Genomic DNA, 22,622 nt, shown 5'->3' with positions numbered 1-22,622 from the left:
AAGAATGCAACAAAACCCACAACTCCAGGGTATAACAACATCGCCTCTCTCTCATCACCTTTTAGCCCAAATGAAAAACAAGAAAAATTACCTACAAAAATAATTGAAAGTGGAAGTAAAGTGCCTGGGGGTTAAAGTTTGTCAGTGTCTGATAAAAAAAGCACCCTATTCCAGAAGTACTTGAAGAAAGGAGGAGATGGTAATGTCATTGGTCAATGAATGTATAATGTAACGTATAATGCCTCGCCCAGCAGACTGTAGACCAATCGTGTTCACGTTGTCATGCAGCGTCACGCAGTTGCTGAGTTAAGCGTCACACAATCCCTTCTACCTACGTAATGTCACGATTTAAAAGCTATATGGTATTGAAGAGAACAAGTTCATTAATTCACATCTTGGTAATATTTGTAATGCTGTGTTTCTCGTTCACATAATTCATGCACATTTTTGAGCTAGACTCCCACTTGACTCCCATTTGTCCAGAATGCCCAGTGCGGCCCATTGACAACATACAAGCAACATATACAATGACCGTTAATAAGAATAGAATGGAGTTTACCATCTCCTCATTTCTTCAAGTATTTCTGACTATTCCCTATACAGTACACTAACTTTGACAGAACCCGATGGGAACTGTCGAAGGTAGTGGACTATATAAAGAAAAGGGTACCATTTCAGAGCAGCCTCTGTATAGAGAGTCATGTGGTTTGGAGTGGGATAAAAGGAGCGAAGGGTTCTGGACAGGATTACAACAGCACACCTGCAGCATCCTGTTGCTATACGTAGATGCAGGCAGGAGAAGGCATTCGAGGGGAACAGGAAAAAAGAGAGAGAGGGAGAAAGAGAGCGAGGGGGGAGCACACTTCTGCTTGTCAGAGATAGGAAAAGGGGAAGGGGGATGAAATGATGGGGTATTCGGAGGATGGAGATGGACGGATAGGGGGATGAAATTATGGGGTATGAAATTATAGGGGTATTATGGGGTATTCGGAGGATGGAGATGGACAGATAGGGGGATGAAATTATGGGGAAATATTCGGAGGATGGAGATGGATGATAGGGGATATGATGAAATTATGGGGTATTCGGAGGATGGAGATGGATGGATAGGGGATGAAATGATGGGGTATTCGGAGGATGGAGATGGACGGATAGGGGGATGAAATGATGGGGTATTCGGAGGATGGAGATGGATGGATAGGGGGATGAAATGATGGGGTATTCGGAGAATGGAGATGGACGGATAGGGGATGAAATTATGGGGTATTCGGAGGATGGAGATGGATGGCTAGTGGGATGAGGAATATAGAAGGGGGGAATGGAACTGAGGGAGGTCTGAGATATGCATCCCTATACACACACACACACACTCTAGCTAAGCCGGCTCACGGAGCATCCTTCAGTGAGCCTCTACATCTCTGCCAGGGGGAATGGAAAGGTAAAAAGAACAAACTGCAGAAAGAGAAAAGAATGATCCCACTGGACCTAAACCCTTCTGTCCAAATAAGTCAAACTGGCTCTAGCCAGCCCCTGGTAAACTGGGAGAGAGGAGAAAGGAAGAGGGGAGAGAGGAGGGGGGAGAGAGGCGAGAGGAGGGAGGCGAGAGGAGGAGGGGAGAGAGGAGGAGGGAAGAGAGACTCAGATACAGTAGTAGAAGACACACAGCATGATTTCCTTGCTCAGTCAAATACTAATGACTGAGACAAACAACTCTCACACACACTCACAACCACACATAAACAAAATGACAGAGCACTGTAAGGATAATCAGTTATGACTCAAGAAGAAGGGGAGGGTGGGGGGAGTGGGGGACGAGAAAAAGGGAAAGCTGGACTGGGGGATAAATATATAGCCTTCTGGGTCTGTAGGAGCCAGGGCCAGTGACAGGCAGAACAAATGGATCCCCTCTTTCATTAGGTACAGTGCTGCGTGTGTGTATCTCACTGAGATGAATGGGGTGAAAGCATCGAGCTGAGACAAGGCCATTACATGCTTGAGAATATGCAATCTAGTGTGTGTGTGTGTGCCTGTCTCTGTGTCTGTCTGTGTCTGTGTGGTGTGTGTGTGTGTGTGTGTGTGTGTGTGTGTGTGTGTGTGTGTGTGTGTGTCTGTCTCTGTCTGTCTGTGTCTGTGTCTGTGTGGTGTGTGTGTGTGTGTGTGTGTGTGTGTGTGTGTGTGTGTGTGTGTGTGTGTGTGTGTGTGTGTGTGTGTGTGTGTGTGTGTGTGTGCAAGCAAGAGAGCGTAGGTGCGCCTTTATGCATTTATGTGCAGCAAACAGAGTTCCTCTGATTTAATAAAAGAGTGTTTTGTAATTAATTGAGTGGGCGGACCATCAACCTAAGACAATCAATAACGTCTCTCCTACTTAAAGTAATTCATTCTAGTTACTTAAGGCCTGGAGGTACAGTCTAGACACTATAGGGACGACATGCCATATGAAGAAAGATGTCCTCTGTTTGTCCTGGTGCATGGACGAAGGGCTGAACTGTTCTCCATTGAGACCTACCTGACCGTTTCATGACCGCTTGCTGATTGAGGTTTGGAGCCAAACTTTCTGACCGTTTCTCAGTGGGTTTTCTTACCTCAACTGTAATTTTGACTGTAACTTGAACACTTTATCTTCCAGGTCCTGGAGTGACTGAGGCCGCCTGAGGTTCCAAACATGTGGTTTTGGCAGAATGACCGAATCCCTCAACGTTGAAAGCTGATGGTGTTATTGTGGTTGAGGAATGACTGTGGTTTGTCGGGACTGTGTCCCATTGACATGGTGATCAGGATGAAACACGTAAACCCCCTCATATTACTGTAGTTTTACTTTATTGGACACTGAGACTGACTTTAGAGCAGATTTGTAGTGGTGTAAACAGCAAAAGCTCTGACATTATGGACACTATAACTGACCTGAGAGCAGTTTTGTAGTGGTGGATGGCCTCCTGGTGGCGCCCTCTGTCTTTCAGGAAGTTGGCATAGTTGTAGTGAACCTTGGCGTTGTGAGGCAGCGTCTGGATGCCAGACCTGTAGAGGGAGCGAGAGAGAGGATGAGGAATAAGTAGGAGAGGCAGTGAAACAGATGTGTGCTTGCACTAGCTAGCAAGTGATTTTGGGCACTGTTAAACAGTAGTATAACTTGTGCTTATTTACGATAGTTTGAAGTTGTAGACATGATATTGTTCTCAGAAATCAGTCCTGAGTGCGCAGCCAGACTTTCCTGACTCGATAGACTATATGCAGTGCACTGACTAGTTTTTTTATGCACGCTTTTTTACTTGAGAAATAACGCACCACAAACCGTAGCTACATGTAAAATTATGTGACTTAAGACCTCTTCGGCAACAACGTCTAAATTAATGACAGATTTCTTAATTTATCTTAGATTAGTTCTGACTATTTTAAGGAAGTTACTATTTGGAGGAAGTGGCTATGTTGTTACAGTGACTCAGGAGGGACAAACAACAGTACCTGCCAGGATATGCAAACATAGCACGCCTACATCAAACCACACCCCCAAGACAACACTCGTTTGGCTTCAGTCACGGACGCTAGCGTTTCTTAATGAGAAATCCTCAAAACAAGGCCAAATCAGGAAGTGTAGTCGCCCTTTACTGCGTTTGTCTCAAGTTCTATAGGTTATTGATGGTCTTTGGTCATCAACTGCAATTTGACTTGGAGCACTGAATTTGCTTGTCCTGGTCCATTGTGGATTGATACTACAGTTGAATAAAAAGCATAGGCTACAGTAACGCATGATAGCATCAGTAAAAAAAAGAATCCAATATGTTTGTTGTGTTGAAAGTCAACATTGTTGTAACTGGCTTCAAGGAGCCTCCACGTCTTCCCTCATTGCACTTCTCCTACAATAAAACAACACTAGGCTCCTGTAAATGGAATATGTGTGCGGCACGTTCTCAAGAAGCAAAATATAGCCTAGGCCTACCGTTGATACTGCATTATAGGACTGAATCATTGAAATATGTTTTGGAGAAGCGCGTCTCTGGTAACCCGGATGAGAGGCCCTGTTTGGAGGTGGGGATGGATACCTGAACAAGTGAAATGAAATACGCAGGTAAGCATTTGTGTGTATGTTTTAGGATGTGAAGTATAATAGATAACCTTCTATGGATAGGCTACTTTCGTTAGTAGCCTAGGTCTAAGTTAAGGGTAGCCTATGGAGGGCTTGGTCTTTAATCATATGAACCGAAAAAAAAAGCAATCTGTTTTTTAAAAGAACAATATTTCTACATCAGAAGCATGATATCGTAAAACCGCTTCTCTCGTTCCATGATACTGTTTGCACACATAGGCCTAAATCTCTTTACGCATAGCATTTGCTCGTCTATACAAAATACTAATATCGTATCGTTGCCTATTTGTAGATTTCCCCCCCAAAATGTGCTGTTGATATGGCATTATAGGAGGACTGAAGTTTGAACGGGTGTTTCTTTGGTAATCGGACGAGGGTCGCTCTTTGAAAATGGAGATGAATAGCCTACTCGAACAAGTTAAATGAATTATGCAGATATGTGAATTATGAATAATAAAAAGCATGAGGGCTAAAATGTCTCAAATATTTCGAAGCACTTTCAGTAGACCATTTTAAACCCCTTTATTCATTCACTATCTGGCAAATGGTCAGGATAAAAAGATACACATATGAGATGCTGCTAAACCAGCCTTGATTAAGTGGAGGCTCTGCTTGGTTTTGGATGGAAACCAATAGTTTCTAACTACGAGATTCACCGGCGCAAAAGGCACTATGTCATGGCTGGATAGGCTGAGCTGTTTTTATTACCACCCCTCCCACGGCAACGCAAGCTAGCTGATGTTAGACAAGTAAATTGCCTAACCTGGCATTAGGGCTAGAAAATACCAGTGCAACAGTTTTCACATTACGAAATTGCAAACTAACGTGTGCCTCTTCAGCGCCAGCCAGAAACAGATTCCAGAATGAGAGATGGAGGTAGGGAGGGATGGAGGTAGGGAGGGATGGAGGTAGGGAGGGATGGAGGTAGGGAGGGAGGAGGGATGGAGGTAGGTAGGGATGGAGGTAGGGAGGGATGGAGGTAGGGAGGGATGGAGGTAGGTAGGGATGGAGGTAGGTAGGGATGGAGGTAGGGAGGGATGGAGGTAGGGAGGGATGGAGGTAGGTAGGGATGGAGGTAGGTAGGGAAGGAGGTAGGTAGGGAGGGAGGTAGGGAGGGATGGAGGTAGGGAGGGATGGAGGTAGGGAGGGATAGAGGTAGGTAGGGAAGGAGGTAGGTAGGGAGGGAGGGAGGTAGGGAGGGATGGAGGTAGGAGGGATGGAGGGATGGAGGGATGGGGAGGGAGGGATGGAGGTAGGGAGGGATGGAGATAGGGAGGGATGAAGGTAGGGAGGGATGGAGGTAGGGAGGGATGGAGGTAGGGAGGGAGGGATGGAGGTAGGGAGGGAGGGATGGAGGTAGGGAGTAGGGAGGGCGGTAGGGAGGGATGGAGGTAGGGAGGGATGGAGGTAGGGAGGGAGGTAGGGAGAGATGGATGGAGGTAGGGGGATGGATGGAGGGATGGAGGTAGGGAGGGATGGAGTTAGGGAGGGATGTGGGTAGGGAGTGGGGGATGGGATAGAGAGGGATAGATGGAGGATAGATGGAGGTAGAAAGGCATAGATGGAGGTAGAGAGGGATAGATTGAGGTAGAGAGGGATGGATGGAGGTAGGGAGGGATAGATGGAGGTAGAGAGGAATGGAGGTAGGGAGGGATGGAGGTAGGGAGGGAGGGATGGAGTTAGGGGGGAGGGATGGGGATGGGGAGGGAGGGATGGGTGTAGGGAGGTAGGGAGGGATGGAGGTAGGGAGGGATAGAGGTAGAGAGGGATGGAGGTAGGGAGGGATGGGGGTAGGGAGGAGGGATGGGGAGGGAGGGATGGAGGTAGGGAGGGATGGGGGGGTAGGGAGGAGGGATGGGGGGGAGGGAGGGATGGAGGTAGGGAGGGGAGGTAGGTAGGATGGAGGTAGGGAGGGAGGGATGGGGGTAGGGGGAGGATGGGCGTAGGGAGGGAGGGAGGTAGGGAGGGATGGAGGTAGGGAGGTATGGAAGGAGGGATAGAGGTAGAGAGGGATGAGGTAGGGAGGGAGGGATGGGGGGGGGAGGGAGGGATGGAGATAGGGAGAGAGGTAGGGAGGGAGGGAGGGATGGAGGTAGGTAGGGAGGGAGGGATGGAGGCAGGGATGGGGTAGGGAGGGATGGAGGTAGAGAGGATGGATGGATGGAAGGAGGGATGGAGGTAGGGAGGAGGGATGGGGTAGGGAGGGATGGAGGTAGGGAGGGAGGTAGGGAGGGATAGAGGTAGAGGGATGGAGGTAGGGAGGAGGGATGGAGGTAGGCAGGGATGGGGGTAGGGAGGAGGGATGGGGTAGGGAGGGATGGAGGTATGGGAGGAGGGATGGAGGTAGGCAGGGATGGGGTAGGGAGGAGGGATGGGGTAGGGAGTGAGGGATGGGGTAGGGAGGGATGGAGGTAGAGAGTGATGGATGGATGGAAGGAGGGATGGAGGTAGGGAGGAGGGATGGGGTAGGGAGGGATGGAGGTAGGCAGGGAGGTAGGGAGGGATAGAGGTAGAGAGGGATGGAGGTAGGGAGTGAGGGATGGAGGTAGGCAGGGATGGGGTAGGGAGTGAGGGATGGGGTAGGGAGGGATGGAGGTATGGAGTGAGGGATGGAGGTAGGCAGGGGATGGGGTAGGGAGTGAGGGATGGGGTAGGGAGTGAGGGATGGGGTAGGGAGGGATGGAGGTAGGCAGGGAGGTAGGGAGGGATAGAGGTAGAGAGGGATGGAGGTAGGCAGGGATGGGGTAGGGAGTGAGGGATGGGGTAGGGTGTGAGGGATGGGGTAGGGAGGAGGATGGGGGTAGGGAGTGAGGGATGGAGGTAGGGAGTGAGGGATGGGGTAGGGAGGGATGGAGGTATGCAGGGAGGTAGGGAGGGATAGAGGTAGAGAGGGATGGAGGTAGGGAGGAAGGGATGGGGTAGGGAGGGATGGAGGTAGGGAGGGATGGAGGTAGAGAGGGATGGAGGTAGGCAGGGATGGGGTAGGGAGTGAGGGATGGGGTAGGGATTGAGGGATGGGGGTTGGGAGAGAGGGTTGGGGTAGGGAGTGAGGGATGGGGTAGGGAGGGACGGATGGAGGTAGAGAGGGAGGGAGGGATGGATGGAGGTAGGGAGAGATGGATGGAGGTAGGGGGATGGATAGAGGTAGGGAGGGATGGATGGAAGTAGGGAGAGATGGAGGTAGGTAGGGAGGGATGGATGGGGGGATGAAATTAGGTGTTTTAGCAGCCTGTCCTTATCTGTTAGCGAGGCAGACAGAAAGAGGAATGGACAGATAAACTGATCGATAAACAGCATGCGGCCGAGTCTGGGAGAGAGACAGCATCTGCCGAGGACATATACTGTAGATGGGGTCAGGAGTGTGCTTGCATGCACCTGTGTGTGTGTGTGTGTGAGAGATTAGCATGCAATCTGACTTTGCCATGTTCTAATAAACAGCTTTATATTCACACCCATTAATCTGGCTTGTAAAACAACATGGAAATGAGAGAGTGTGGAAGGAAGGAGAGAGGAAGGGGAAATAGTGGGAGAGAGGAAGAGAAAATGTGTGTGGAAAGAGCGAGCCTCCCTAATGTGCTACTGGTGATGAATAACTCAAGCCATTCCATTAATCCAGGGTCTGACACGCACACACATACACACCCCATCCCACCCACCACTCACCCCATACCACTGACCTGAAGAGGGCCTCCCGGGACAGCCAGATGTCGTTCTGCTGAACGGTCTTCCAGGAGAAGAGCAGGAGGAGCAGCAGCGTGGAGACGGTCAGGGCCGTGGTGCCCCAGCGACCCACCACAGAACACAACCTCCCCAGGCCATGGGCCACCAGGATACAGTAACCCATACTGGGGGAGAAGGGATGGGGTAAAGGGGAGCGAGAGGGAGAGGGAAAGGGGGGGGCAGAAAGATGGGGATGAAAGGTCAAAGAGAAGAAGGGGGTGAAGATGAGGGAGAGAGGAGTGGGTGGGGGGACGGAGAGAAGGTAGAGAAAGGTATGAGTGAGGAGGGGAGGCAGGGAAAGGGAGGGGAGTTGGTAGAAGTAAAGAGGGGGAAGGGAGAGATGTCGTACAGGGAAGGAGAGAAGAAAGAGGAAGGAGAGGAGGGGAGCCGGAATGTGTGGGGGGGGGGGAGAGCTATCTTTCAATTATCTCCCACTCAATCATCTCCAGTCCAGTGCTGCAGAGTAAATACATACATGAATAAGACGTTCTGCTCACCAAGACTCTCCAAGACATTCACTACTCTGAGACCAATGTGCTTCTCTAGTGTTTTCCCTGGACGGGATTCAAGAAGAAAACGACACGTAGTAGCCCCTCGCTAGAACAGGAAGCTCTCATTGGCCGCTCATACACTTCCTGTTTATGGTTAAGACGTCCCTGGTCGCCGTGGAGACGGAAGACAGATGACTGTCCTGACAGTTTGAGGTAAACATAGTGATGAGCCACTCCCTTAGTTGGAGGAGTCTGATGGCTTTAACAGCACGTCCACACACACACACACACACACACACACACACACACACACACACAGAGAGAGAGAAAAGCAGGCCAGCGACACACAAACACACCCAAGAAAATGACGTGCTTTTCAGTTATCCAGAGTTCAAGAAGTCCTAGAATTCTAGCCAAGAATCCCCCCTCTCCAGTCCCACAGTAACCTGTTTTTCCACAGGAAATATAACATGGCTGCTTCCTTACAATCCCTTACCTCCCCAAACACACACACCTAAGACTGAACAAACCCCATCTCCCACCCCAATGCTGTCTCACACCCCTGTGTATGTGTGTGTGAATGTGTAGGTGTGTGTGTGTGTGTGTGTATGTGTCTGTGTGTGTGTATTAGCACAGGGCAAACAGGGCTCTTTCATTCCTTCCACACCATTGCAGTTCCCCTACAAACCCAGACAGAAGGTAGGAAAGTAAATCACACCAGGAGATATTCTGAGAAAACTACACCGGAGAAAATCAGCTTAAGAGAGAGAGACAGAACGTGAGAACAGGTTGAAAAAAGAGAGGAGGCAGAAAATACAGTGTTAAAAATACAGATGTGATAGAATGATTTGATGCAGACAGAGAGGAGGAGAGAGTGATTGAAACCGAGGGAGACTAAATGGGAGAGAGCTAGCGGCCAGCTATTTAAAGGCTGTCTGCTGATTTACAGTATCCTCCTGAGTGTCAGACAGAGACAGAGAAAAAAAGAGAGAGAGAGACAGAGAGACAGAGAGACAGAGAGACAGAGAGACAGACAGAGACAGACAGACAGACAGACAGACAGACAGACAGACAGACAGACAGACAGACAGACAGGCAGAGACAGTCAGCCCACTGACACCCCTATCAGACCACAGCAAAATCAGTCTACTTGAACAGAGCAATACTCAATCATGAGGCATCAAAGCCAAAGGAACTGAGTAAGAATTAAGAAATGCTATAGATGGAAAGAATGCAGTTTGGAAACCTACCAAAAAACAATTAGGCAACAACAAATTCAATCCCTTTTAGACAATGTCCTGGGGAAACACTTTCCACTGCAAAAGTGAAGGTGTAAACTTGGCAGTAGAAAATCTTAACAGTATATTTGACCTCTCAGCTTCCCGATCAAATCTAAAAATCTCAAATAGAAAACCGAAGAAAATGAACAACAATGACAAATGGTTTGATGAAGAATGCAAAAATCTAAGAAAGAAATAGAGGAACCTGTCCAACCAAAAACATAGAGATCTGGAAAACCTGAGTCTAAGCCTTCACTATGGTGAATCACTAAAACAATACAGAAATACACTACGAAAAAGAAGGAACAGCATGTCAGAAATCAGCTCAATGTAATTGAAGAATCCATAGACTGTAACCACTTCTGGAAAAATTGGAAAACACTAAACAAACAACAACACAAAGAATTATCTATCCAAAATGGAGATGTATGGGTAAACCACTTCTCCAATCTTTTTGGCTCTATAACAAAGAATAAAGAGCAAAAACATATACATGATCAAATACAAATATTAGAATCAACTATTAAAGACTACCAGAACACACTGGATTCTCCAATTACCTTGAATGAGTTACAGGACAAAGTAAAAACCCTCCAACCCAAAAAGGCCTGTGGTGTTGATGGTATCCTTAATGAAATGATCAAATATACAGACAACAAATTCCAATTGGCTATACTAAAACTCTTTAACATCATACTTAGCTCTGGCATCTTCCCCAATATTTGGAACCAAGGATTGATCACCCCAATCCACAAAAGTGGAGACAAATTTGACCCCAATAACTATCAAAGGAATATGCGTCAACAGTAGCCTTGGGAAAATCCTCTGCATTATCATTAACAGCAGACTCGTACATTTCCTCAATGAAAACAATGTACTGAGCAAATGTCAAATTGGCTTTTTACCAAATTACCGTACAACAGACCATGTATTCACCCTACACACCCTAATTGACAAACAAACAAACCAAAACAAAGGCAAAGTCTTCTCATGCTTTGTTGATTTAAAAAAAGCCTTAGACTCAATTTGGCATGAGGGTCGGCTATACAAATTGATGGAAAGTGGTGTTGGGGGTAAAACATATGACATTATAAAATCCATGTACACAAATAACAAGTGTGCAGTTAAAATTGGCAAAAAACACACACATTTCTTCACACAGGGTCGTGGGGTGAAACAGGGATGCAGCTTAAGCTCCACCCTCTTCAACATATATATCAACGAATTGGCGCGGGCACTAGAAAAGTCTGCAGCACCCGGCCTCACCCTACTAGAATCCGAAGTCAAATGTCTACTGTTTGCTGATGATCTGGTGCTTCTGTCACCAACCAAGGAGGGCCTACAGCAGCACCTAGATCTTCTGCACAGATTCTGTCAGACCTGGGCCCTGACAGTAAATCTCAGTAAGACCAAAATAATGGTGTTCCAAAAAAGGTCCAGTCGCCAGGACCACAAATACAAATTCCATCTAGACACTGTTGCCCTAAAGCACACAAAAAACTATACATACCTTGGCCTAAACATCAGCGCCACAGGTAACTTCCACAAAGCTGTGAACGATCTGAGAGACAATGAAAGAAGGGCATTCTATGCCATCAAAAGGAACATAAATTTCAACATACCAATTAGGATCTGGCTAAAAATACTTGAATCAGTCATAGAGCCCATTGCCCTTTATGGCTGTGAGGTCTGGGGTCCGCCCACCAAACCAAGACTTCACAAAATGGGACAAACACCAAATTGAAACTCTGCATGCAGAATTCTGCCAAAATATCCTCCATGTAAAACGTAGAACACCAAATAATGCATGCAGAGCAGAATTAGGGCGATACCCACTAATTATCAAAATCCAGAAAAGAGCCGTTAAATTCTACAACCACCTAAAAGGAAGCGAATCCCAAACCTTCCACAACAAAGCCATCACCTACAGAGAGATGAACCTGGAGAAGAGTCTCCTAAGCAAGCTGGTCCTGGGGCTCTGTTCACAAACACAAACACACCCCACAGAGCCCCAGGACAACAGCACAATTAGACCCAACCAAATCATGAGAAAACAAAAAGATAATTACTTGACACATTGGAAAGAATTAACAAAAAAACAGAGCAAACTAGAATGCTATTTGGCCTTAAACAGAGAGTACACAGTGGCAGAATACCTGACCACTGTGACTGACCCAAACTTAAGGAAAGCTTTGACTCTGTACAGACTCAGTGAGCATAGCCTTGCTATTGAGGAAGGCCGCCGTAGGCAGACCTGGCTCTCAAGAGAAGACAGGCTATGTGCTCACTGCCCACAAAATCAGGTGGAAACTGAGCTGCACTTCCTAGCCTCCTGCCCAATGTATGACCACATTAGAGAGACATATTTCCCTCAGATTACACAGAATTTTGATAAACTCCCATATCTACTGGGGGAAATTCCACAGTGTGCCATCACAGCAGCAAGATTTGTGACCTGTTGCCACAAGAAAAGGGCAACCAGTGATGAACAAACACCATTGTAAATACAACCCATATTTATGCTTATTTATTTTCCCTTGTGTACTTTAACCATGTGTACATTGTTACAACACTCTAATATGACATTTGTAATGTCTTTATTGTTTTGAAACTTCGGTATGTGTAATGTTTACTGTTCATTTTAATTGTTTATTTAACTTTTGTATATTATCTACCTCACTTACTTTGGCAATGTTAACACATGTTTCCCATGCCAATAAAGCCCCTTGAGTTGAATTAAGAGACAGACAGACAGACAGACAGACAGACAGACAGACAGACAGACAGACAGACAGACAGACAGACAGACAGACAGACAGACAGACAGACAGACAGACAGACAGACAGACAGACAGAGAGAGAGAGACAGAAAGAAAGACAGAGAGAGAGAGAGAGAGAGAGAGAGAGAGAGAGAGAGAGAGAGAGAGAGAGAGAAAGACAGAGAGAGAGAGAGAGAGAGAGACAGAGAGAGAGAGAGAGAGACAGAGAGAGAGAGAGAGAGAGACAGAGAGAGAGAGAGAGAGAGAGAGAGAGAGAGAGAGAGAGAGAGAGAGAGAGAGACACACGAGAAAGAGAGACAGAGACATATTGAGAGAGAGAGAATAAAGCCCTTGAGAGACAGAGACAGAGACAGAGACAGAGAGAGAAGAAAGAAAGACAGAGAGAGAGAGAGAGAGAGAGAGAAAGAAAGACAGAGAGAGAGAGAGACAGAGAGAGAGACAGAGACAGAGACAGAGAGAGACAGAGACAGAGAGAGAGAGAGAGAGAGAGACAGAGACAGAGAGAGAGACACAGAGAAAGAGAGAGAGAGAGACACACGGAGAAAGAGAGACAGAGACATATTCACTTTGTATGTTGTCTACCTCACTTGCTTTGGCAATGTTAACACATGTTTCCCATGCCAATAAAGCCCTTGAATTGAATTGAATTGACAGACAGAGAGAGAGAGAGACAGAAAGAAAGGCAGAGAGAGACAGAGAGATGAAGAAAGAAAGAGAGAGAGAGAGAGAGAGAGAGAGAGAGAGAGAGAGACAGAGAGAGAGAGAGAGAGAGAGAGAGGGAGAGAGAGAGAGCACCCGGACAGTCACAGCAGCCATCACTCCAGCTTTAGACATTCTGCTGTCAGAGCTAACAGCCTAGCCAGTGCCAATATTTACCCTGGCGCACGGCGCGGCCCAACCCACCAATCAGAGCCCTGGGTAGGCGGACAGGGATGAATGCCAGCCTAAGTGGGGATGCGACCTCGATATCACACGCTGGAATTCACTGAGCAGCAAACTAGCCTCATTACGGGTCTGGTTGATAATACACAGTGGGGTGGGCACACACACACATAAAACATGCACACACATACACACACACACACACAAACACACACACAAAACATGCATACACATGAAACATGCATACACACACACACACACACACACACACACACACACACAAAACATGCATACACATAAAACATGCATACACACACACACACACACACACACACACACACATAAAACATGCATACACACACACATAAAACATGCATACACACACACATAAAACATGCATACACACACACATAAATCATGCATACACACAGACATAAAACATGCATACACACACACATAAATCATGCATACACACACACATAAAACATGCATACACACACACATAAATCATGCATACACACACACATAAAACATGCATACACACACACATAAATCATGCATGCACACACACATAAAACATGCATACACACACACATAAATCATGCATACACACACACATAAAACATGCATACAAACACACATAAATCATGCATGCACACACACATAAAACATGCATACACACACACATAAATCATGCATACACACACACATAAAACATGCATACACACACACATAAAACATGCATACACACACACATAAATCATGCATACACACACACATAAATCATGCATACACACACACATAAAACATGCATACACACACACACACACACACACATAAAACATGCATACACACACACATAAATCATGCATACACACACACATAAAACATGCATACAAACACACATAAATCATGCATGCACACACACATAAAACATGCATACACACACACATAAATCATGCATACACACACACATAAAACATGCATACAAACACACATAAATCATGCATACACACACACATAAAACATGCATACACACACACATAAAACATGCATACACACACACATAAATCATGCATGCACATACACATAAAACATGCATACACACACACTGCACAACTCCCATCTGGGTACTGTGTGTGTGTGTGTGTTGTGCGTGAGTACGCATAATAAGCCTTGAGGCCTGTGTGAAACAAAGCTTGTGACATATGACAGAAGTGCAGTCTCTCAGAATGACATGGTGTGTGTGTGAGAGAGAGAGAGAGAGAGAGAGTGAGTGTGTGTGTGAGTGAGAGTGTGAGAGAGAGAGAGAGAGAGAGAGAGAGAGAGAGAGAGAGAGAGAGAGAGAGAGAGAGAGAGAGAGAGCACTGAGACGTTGCACTCTCAGACAGCAGACCGTAAACTGAGTGAATCAGCATAACCCTGAATGAGACCCTGCGCTAATTCTCCTCTCTGAAAGCACCGCCACTGGAGTCAGCTGAAACGCCCGCATCTGTCAGTTGTATAGCCCTGTCAGATACACACACACACACACACACACACACACACACACACACACACACACACACACACACACACACACACACACACACACACACACACACACACACACACACACACACACCAAGCCTGCCTGCCTGCCATGATAATGTTCCAGCGTTCCCTCTTGCTCTGTTGTGAGGTAAAATGGTTGTGTGATTGCAGGCAGCGGAGAAAAACACACGGAGCAGAACTCCATTTCCCAGGAGACATCTTCGTACGCTTGGGGCTTCATTAAAAAGTCCTGCGCGTTCATCAGAGAGTCAGACAAAAGGAAGGTACACAGCATCGGAGGAAATCAATTAACAACACACAGAATGCTAACCGAGAACCTGGCAAATGTTTCATTTGAAAAGTAAACACAAAGCTTTCCTCTGCAGGTGCGGAAAAGTGGAAATGCCCTATTACCCAAGATTACAATCTCTTCCAATACATTATCATACAGCCACACACGTCCACATTCTGTCTCTCTAGCCACAATCACACATCTCTCTCTCATACAAACACTCACACACACTCCAATGCAAGTTCACGTACAGTAATTGCAATCTCTCTCTCTCTCTCTCTCTCTCTCTGTCACACACACACACACGCGCGCACACGTACACGCACACACACACACACACACACACATTCTCAGTCCCCTTTTGCATTTTGCATCTCTAATACCTCAGCTTGGGGTGGAATTCATTTAGCTGCCGAGTGTCGAGCTGTGAGTGGGCGATATTAAACCCTGGGATGGGGAACCTGTCTGCATTGGAAATCACTACTAATCCTGCACTCAGCTACGCAGATGACTCAGGGAAAGTCCCCTGCAGACCCGAGCAAGGAAAGATTAGCAGAATTAATAGTTAGAGGGATGGAGAGAGGGAGGAGGCGAGGGGTGGAGAGAGGGAGAGAAGGAGGGAGGGGGAATTTAAAAAATGAGAGTTAGGCCGAGTTAGGAGGTAGGAGGAGGTAAAATGGGGATATAGAGCAGGAGAACACCTCTTGTATGAGCATAAACCTCCCTAAAGCAACCATGTCCACTAAAGACTACATTTAGATGGAAGTGTAAACCCTGTGCCCAGACATGTGTCTGGACTACATTTAGATGGAAGTGTAAACCCTGTGCCCAGACATGTGTCTGGACTACATTTAGATGGAAGTGTAAACCCTGTGCACAGCCATTTGTCTGGACTACATTTAGATGGAAGTGTAAACCCTGTGCACAGACATGTGTCTGGACTACATTTAGATGGAAGTGTAAACCCTGTGCACAGACATGTGTCTGGACTACATTTAGATGGAAGTGTAAACCCTGTGCACAGACATGTGTCTGGACTACATTTAGATGGAAGTGTAAACCCTGTGCACAGACATGTGTCTGGACTACATTTAGATGGAAGTGTAAACCCTGTGCACAGACATGTGTCTGGACTACATTTAGCCTAACAGGTAACACACTGCAGGCAGAGATGAGGGGTCTCTCTTTAGCACCGTCTCATGTTCCCTTTAAATCAATTCCCAGCATGCCCTCTGCCTCATTGACAAGTATCCCACTGCGCTGGTTAGTACACTGAGGCTGTAATAAGACACACATACTGTACTGTACATATACCTGCATGAGATGATACAACACATACACATTGGAAAACGGTTGCATGTTTTCTGTTTGATCAACTCCCCCACAGTACAGGAGGAGGAGTCCCATTCCATTACTCCTCCTATCACAGCAGTGGGAACTGCTTTGAGGGGGATCATTTACATATTGGAGAAGCATCTGTTGACATTTTATTCTGTCATTATACATGCAGGAGGTTAAGTGAGTGGAGAGAGATGAAGTGAGTGGATTTTACACAGCCCCCCCCAAGGCATCCTCCAGGCTATACACTCTAAACCCTCAACCTGCATCAGTTTTTATTTATTTATTTCACCTTTATTTAACCAGGTAGGCAAGTTGAGTACAAGTTACAATTGCGACCTGGCCAAGATAAAGCAAAGCAGTTCGACACGTACAACAACATAGAGTTACACATGGAGTAAAACAAACATACAGTCAATAATACAGTACAAAAATAAGTCTATATGCAAATGAAGTGAGATAAGGGAGGTAAAGGCAAAAAAGGCCATGGTGGCAAAGTAAATACAATATAGCAAGTAAAACACTGGAATGGTAGATTTGCAGTGGAAGAATGTGCAAAGTAGAGATAGAAATAATGGGGTGCAAAGGAGCAAAATAAATAAATAAATACAGTAGGGGAAGAGGTAGTTGTTTGGGCTAAATTATAGATGGGCTATGTACAGGTGCAGTAATCTGTGAGCTGCTCTGACAGCTGGTGCTTAAAGCTAGTGAGGGGGATAAGTGTTTCCAGTTTCAGAGATTTTTGCAGTTTGTTCCAGTCATTGGCAGCAGAGAACTGGAAGGAGAGGCGGCCAAAGTAAGAATTGGTTTTGGGGGTGACCAGAGAGATATACCTGCTGGAGCGCGTTCTACAGGTGGGTGATGCTATGGTGACCAGCGAGCTGAGATAAGGGGGGACTTTACCTAGCAGGGTCTTGTAGATGACCTGGATCCAGTGGGTTTGGCGACGAGTATGAAGCGAGGGCCAGCCAACGAGAGCATACAGGTCACAGTGGTGGGTAGTATATGGGGCTTTGGTGACAAAACGGATGGCACTGTGACAGACTGCATCCAATTTATTGAGTAGGGTATTGGAGGCTATTTTGTAAATGACGTCGCCGAAGTCGAGGATCCGTAGGATGGTCAGTTCTACAAGGGTATGTTTGGCAGCATGAGTGAAGGAGGCTTTGTTGCGAAATAGGAAGCCAATTCTAGTTTTAACTTTGGATTGGAGATGTTTGATGTGAGTCTGGAAGGAGAGTTTACAGTCTAACCAGACACCTAGGTATTTGTAGTTGTCCACATATTCTAAGTCAGAACCGTCCAGAGTAGTGATGTTGGACGGGTGGGCAGGTGCAGGCAGCGATCGGTTGAAGAGCATGCATTTAGTTTTACTTGTAGGAGGCCACGGAAGGAGAGTTGTGTGGCATTGAAGCTCGTCAATGAATGTGTGTGTCTATCTATGTAAGAGGTCAACCGATTCTGATTTTTCAACGCTGATACCGATACCGGTTATTGGAGGACCAAAAAAAGCCGATACTGATTAAATCGGCCGATTTATATATATAATAATGACAATTACAACAATACTGAATGAACAATGAACACTTTTATAATCACTTAATATAATACATCAATAAAATCAATTTAGTCTCAAATAAATAATGAAACATGTTCAATTCGGTTTAAATAATGCAAAAACAAAGTGTTGGAGAAGAAAGTAAAAGTGCAATATGTGCCATGTAAGAAAGCTAACGTTTAAGTTCCTTGCTCAGAACATGAGAACATATGAAAGCTGGTGGTTCCTTTTAACATGAGTCTTCAATATTCCCAGGTAAGAAGTTTTAGGTTGTAGTTAATATAGTATTTATAGGACTATTTCTCTCTATACCATTTGTATTCCATATACCTTTGACTATTGGATGTTCTAATAGGTACTTTAGTATTGCCAGCCTAATCTCGGGAGTTGATAGGCTTGAAGTCATAAACAGCGCAATACTTGAAGCATTGCGAAGAGCTGCTGGCAAACGCAGTAAAGTGCTGTTTGAATGAATGCTTACGAGCCTGCTGCTGCCTACCACCACTCAGTCAGACTGCTCTATCAAATCATAGACTTAATTATAATATAATAACACACAGAAATACGAGCCTTAGGTCAATAATATGGTCAAATCCGGAAACTATCATTTCGAAAAACAAAACGTTTATTCTTTCAGTGAAATACGGAACCATTCCGCATTTTATCTAACGGGTGGCATCCATAAGTTTAAATATTGCTGTTACATTGCACAACCTTCAATATTATGTCATAATTACGTAAAATTATTTCATCATAATCATCCCCCAGCATTGCATTGATTATATGCAATGCAGGACAAGCTAGATAAACTAGTAATATCATCAACCATGTGTAGTTAACTAGTGATTTTGTTAAGATTGATTGTTTTTTATAAGATACGTTTAATGCTAGCTAGCACCTTACCGTGGCTCCTTGCTGCACTCGCATAACAGGTAGTCAGCCTGCCACGCAGTCTCCTCGTGGAATGCAATGTAATCGGCCGTGATCGGTGTCCAAAAATGCAGCCATTCTCTCGGCCATTCCGATTAATCGGTCGACCTCTAGTCTGTGTGTGTGTGTGTGCCTGTGTGTGCGCGTGCATGCATGTGCAGGCGCGTGTGTTTAAAGGGCAGAGGCCCCCCAAGGGCCACTACGGCCATGATAATCTTACACGCAAATGCACACACGCACACACGCAAATGCGCACACACACACAAAAACACACACACACACACACACAAACGCAAACACACAGGGACCGGATTAGCAGAAATAAATGGGGGTAGGCCGTGAGACAGGGAAATTGAAAATGGAAAGTTGAGAGAGTGAGAGAGGAAGAGAAGAAAGAGAGAGAGAGAGCATTGACAGACAAACAGAATATGATTTTCTTATAAGATATCAGCATCAGGAAAAATAAATAGAAAAATATTATCTGGGAAGCCCTTGAAAGCACTGAAGGAAGGAGCCCTTAGAATGATGCAAGGCAGCGGGAGAGAACAGACAGATGGAGAAAGCAGAGAGAGTAAAGGAGAAAGGGAGGAGAGAGAGAGCACTTCATAGGAATCCACTACAAGGACGTACCAGAGGCCCTTGACTGAAGTGTGAAGCACAGCAGAAAATAACCTTGTGTGTGTGTGTGTGTGATCCTCTCTCCATATGTTCCCTCACTCACACACACACACACACACACTCTTGTAAACTCCTGCACACATAAACACACTACGGCTGTCCCCAACTAAAAAATATCTCGGTCGACCGAGAGTCGTCTGTTCCTGGTTGAAATTTTAAAATTGTATTTTTAAATAAATCAACTATATGTAGGCCACTGAGCTCGTCTGATACTTTAAGCACTGTGAGTAAAAATGAAGACACACAAAGTACTAAAAAGAGGGATCCAGAGATCAATGTAGCCTAAACAGAAGGGAAAGATCTGGTGCTCCCACTGCTTGCTGTTTCTGGTCCTTGCAAACAATCGACCAGTCGACTAAAGGGGGTCAGCCATAAAACACACACACACATTCAGTAAGGGCAACCAAGCTAGTCTACACACTACTGCACACAGGAGAATTACACCAGCTCTCTAATTACAAACCATTCAAGCCCAGAGAGGTTTAGAATTAGGAAGACACACACAACATAAACATTACCTACAATAACACACACACACACACAACCCACCTGGGCATGTAGAGGACCCTCTCTGCCACCACGAAGCCCACCCTGAAGAAGAGGTTACTGGCAGGGATGAAGGGAAAGACCAGGAACAACACCCCCAGCAACACCTCCCTATTCTCCAACCTCTACAGAAAGACAGAGAGGGGGGTGGGGGTGCATGGAGAGTGAGAGGGGGGAGGGAAAGAGAGATAGAAGGAGAGAAAGCAATGGGGGGGGGGGTGAGAGGTTAGCCCATCCATAGGAAAACCAGAGCCTACAATTCCCACATTTAATCATCTGTTGCCTTCATGTTGTTTGCAGTAGCACACATGCTGTCCAGTGTTTGAATACATGTCCAGCATGCCCATTTCAAACAGCAGTATATCAATGGCAATCATTACACATGTCACGCCCAGTTACTGAGCATATCTGACTGATGCTCTGACATATCGAAGCTGACTGAGTAGACCATTTAGACCCATGAAATTAAAAACAGTTCCTTCATTTTAAATCAACTCTAACCGATTCATTTTTAATAAGAGTGAAAAGTCCCTCTGTATTTTTCCATTCTGAACATAGCCGGCGTAGTTGTTAGAACAAACAGAAGCTAATTGGTCTAATGACTGTGCCCTCAGTAATGGCGTTGATTCCCTCGTTAAATTACTGCTCCAAAGCCGCTGCGTCTTAATTAAGCCGCCGGTCCAATCCACGCCTCATTCTCTTGTCAACCACCTAATCACACCGCGGGACGTACAGCATGCGAACATAGATAGGATCACACACTAGTCAACGACAGACCTACAGACACACACGCGGTAGACACACACAAATGGAAGCACACACACCGGGGGCTAGATATTATGCCATAGATAGGATCACACACTAGTCAACGACAGACCTACAGACACACACGCGGTAGACACACACAAATGGAAGCACACACACCGGGGCTAGATATTATGCCATAGATAGGATCACACACTAGTCAACGACAGACCTACAGACACACACGCGGTAGACACACACAAATGGAAGCACACACACCGGGGGCTAGATATTATGCCATAGATAGGATCACACACTAGTCAACGACAGACCTACAGACACACACGCGGTAGACACACACAAATTGAAGCACACACACTGGGGGCTAGATATTATGCCATAGATAGGATCATACAGTCATTAAAAGATGCACACACTCTCCCTCATTCAACCGTGCTGCTCTAAGCAGTGTGATCCCATACACTAGGCAGTGGAGTGGACCAGTGAATTGAACGGGGGAGGTTAGGTTGTTAATAGTATCTCACCATGTGTCATTGCTTCCCTGTATGTCATTCCAACACAGCCCCTTCAGGGGATGTCCTTTCTGCATTCTCTCTCTCTCTGCATTATCTCTCTCTCTCTCTGCATTCTCTCTCTCTGCATTCTCTCTCTCTCTGCATTCTCTCTCTCTACATTCTCTCTCTCTCTCTGCATTCTCTCTCTCTCTCTCTCTCTCTGTATTCTATCTCTCTACATTCTCTCTCTCTCTGCATTCTCTCTCTCTCTGCATTATCTCTCTCTCTCTCTGCATTCTCTCTCTCTCTCTGCATTCTCTCTCTCTCTCTGCATTCTCTCTCTCTCTGCATTCTCTCTCTCTACATTCTCTCTCTCTACATTCTCTCTCTCTCTGCATTCTCTCTCTCTCTCTCTCTCTGTATTCTATCTCTCTACATTCTCTCTCTCTCTGCATTCTCTCTCTCTCTGCATTTTCTCTCTCTCTGCATTTTCTCTCTGCGTTTTCTCTCTCTGCGTTTTCACTCTCTCTCTCTCTCTCTCTCTGCATTTTCTCCCCCTCTGCATTCTCTCCCTCTGCATTCTCCCTCAGCATTCTCTCCCTTGGCATTCTCTCTTCCTCTGCATTCTCTCTCCCTCTGCATTCTCTCTCCCCTCTGCATTCTCTCTCTCTCTCTGCATTCTCTCTCATTGCATTCTCTCTCTCTGCATTCTCTCTCTCTCTCTCTGCATTCTCTCTCTCTGCATTCTCTCTCTCTCTCTGCATTTTCTCTCCTCTGCATTCTCTCCCCCTCTGCATTCTCTCTCTCTCTGCATTCTCTCCCCCTCTGCATTCTCTCTCCCCTCTGCATTCTCTCCCCCTCTGCATTCTCTCCCCCTCTGCATTCTCTCCCCTCTCTCTGCATTCTCTCCCCCTCTGCATTCTCTCTCCCCTCTGCATTCTCTCCCCTCTGCATTCTCTCTCCCCTCTGCATTCTCCTCCCTCTGCATTCTCTCTCCCTCTGCATTCTCTCTCCCTCTGCATTCTCTCTCCCTCTGCATTCTCTCTCCCTCTGCATTCTCTCTCCCTCTGCATTCTCTCCCTCTGCATTCTCTCTCTCTCTGCATTCTCTCTCTCTGCATTCTCTCTCATTGCATTCTCTCTCTGCACTCGCTCTGCATTCTTTCTCTCTCTCTGCATTCTCTCTCTGCATTCTCTCGCTCTCTGCATTCTCTCTCTCTCTGCATTCTGCCTCTCTGCATTCTCTCTCTCTGCA

At 46.0% G+C, this 22,622-nt stretch overlaps 1 protein-coding gene across 1 annotated transcript in view; it reads right to left on the bottom strand.

Moving 5' to 3' along the window:
• The window catches only part of LOC112216907 (protein O-mannosyl-transferase TMTC1), a 139,193-nt gene that overhangs the window by 29,336 nt on the left and 87,235 nt on the right, over positions 1–22,622 (bottom strand). The window contains exons 8-10 of the mRNA XM_042300235.1: positions 20,113–20,234; positions 7,759–7,926; positions 2,902–3,015 (exon numbers count right to left, since the gene is read on the bottom strand). Coding sequence (XP_042156169.1) covers positions 2,902–3,015; positions 7,759–7,926; positions 20,113–20,234 — 404 coding nt within the window. The remainder of the gene's footprint in view (positions 1–2,901; positions 3,016–7,758; positions 7,927–20,112; positions 20,235–22,622) is intronic.

The sequence above is a fragment of the Oncorhynchus tshawytscha genome, linkage group LG17 (genome assembly GCF_018296145.1).
Source record: "Oncorhynchus tshawytscha isolate Ot180627B linkage group LG17, Otsh_v2.0, whole genome shotgun sequence".
NCBI lineage: Eukaryota > Metazoa > Chordata > Actinopteri > Salmoniformes > Salmonidae > Oncorhynchus > Oncorhynchus tshawytscha.
The sequence above is the reverse complement of the archived record's forward strand: the minus strand, read 5'-3'. Positions and strand labels throughout refer to the sequence as shown.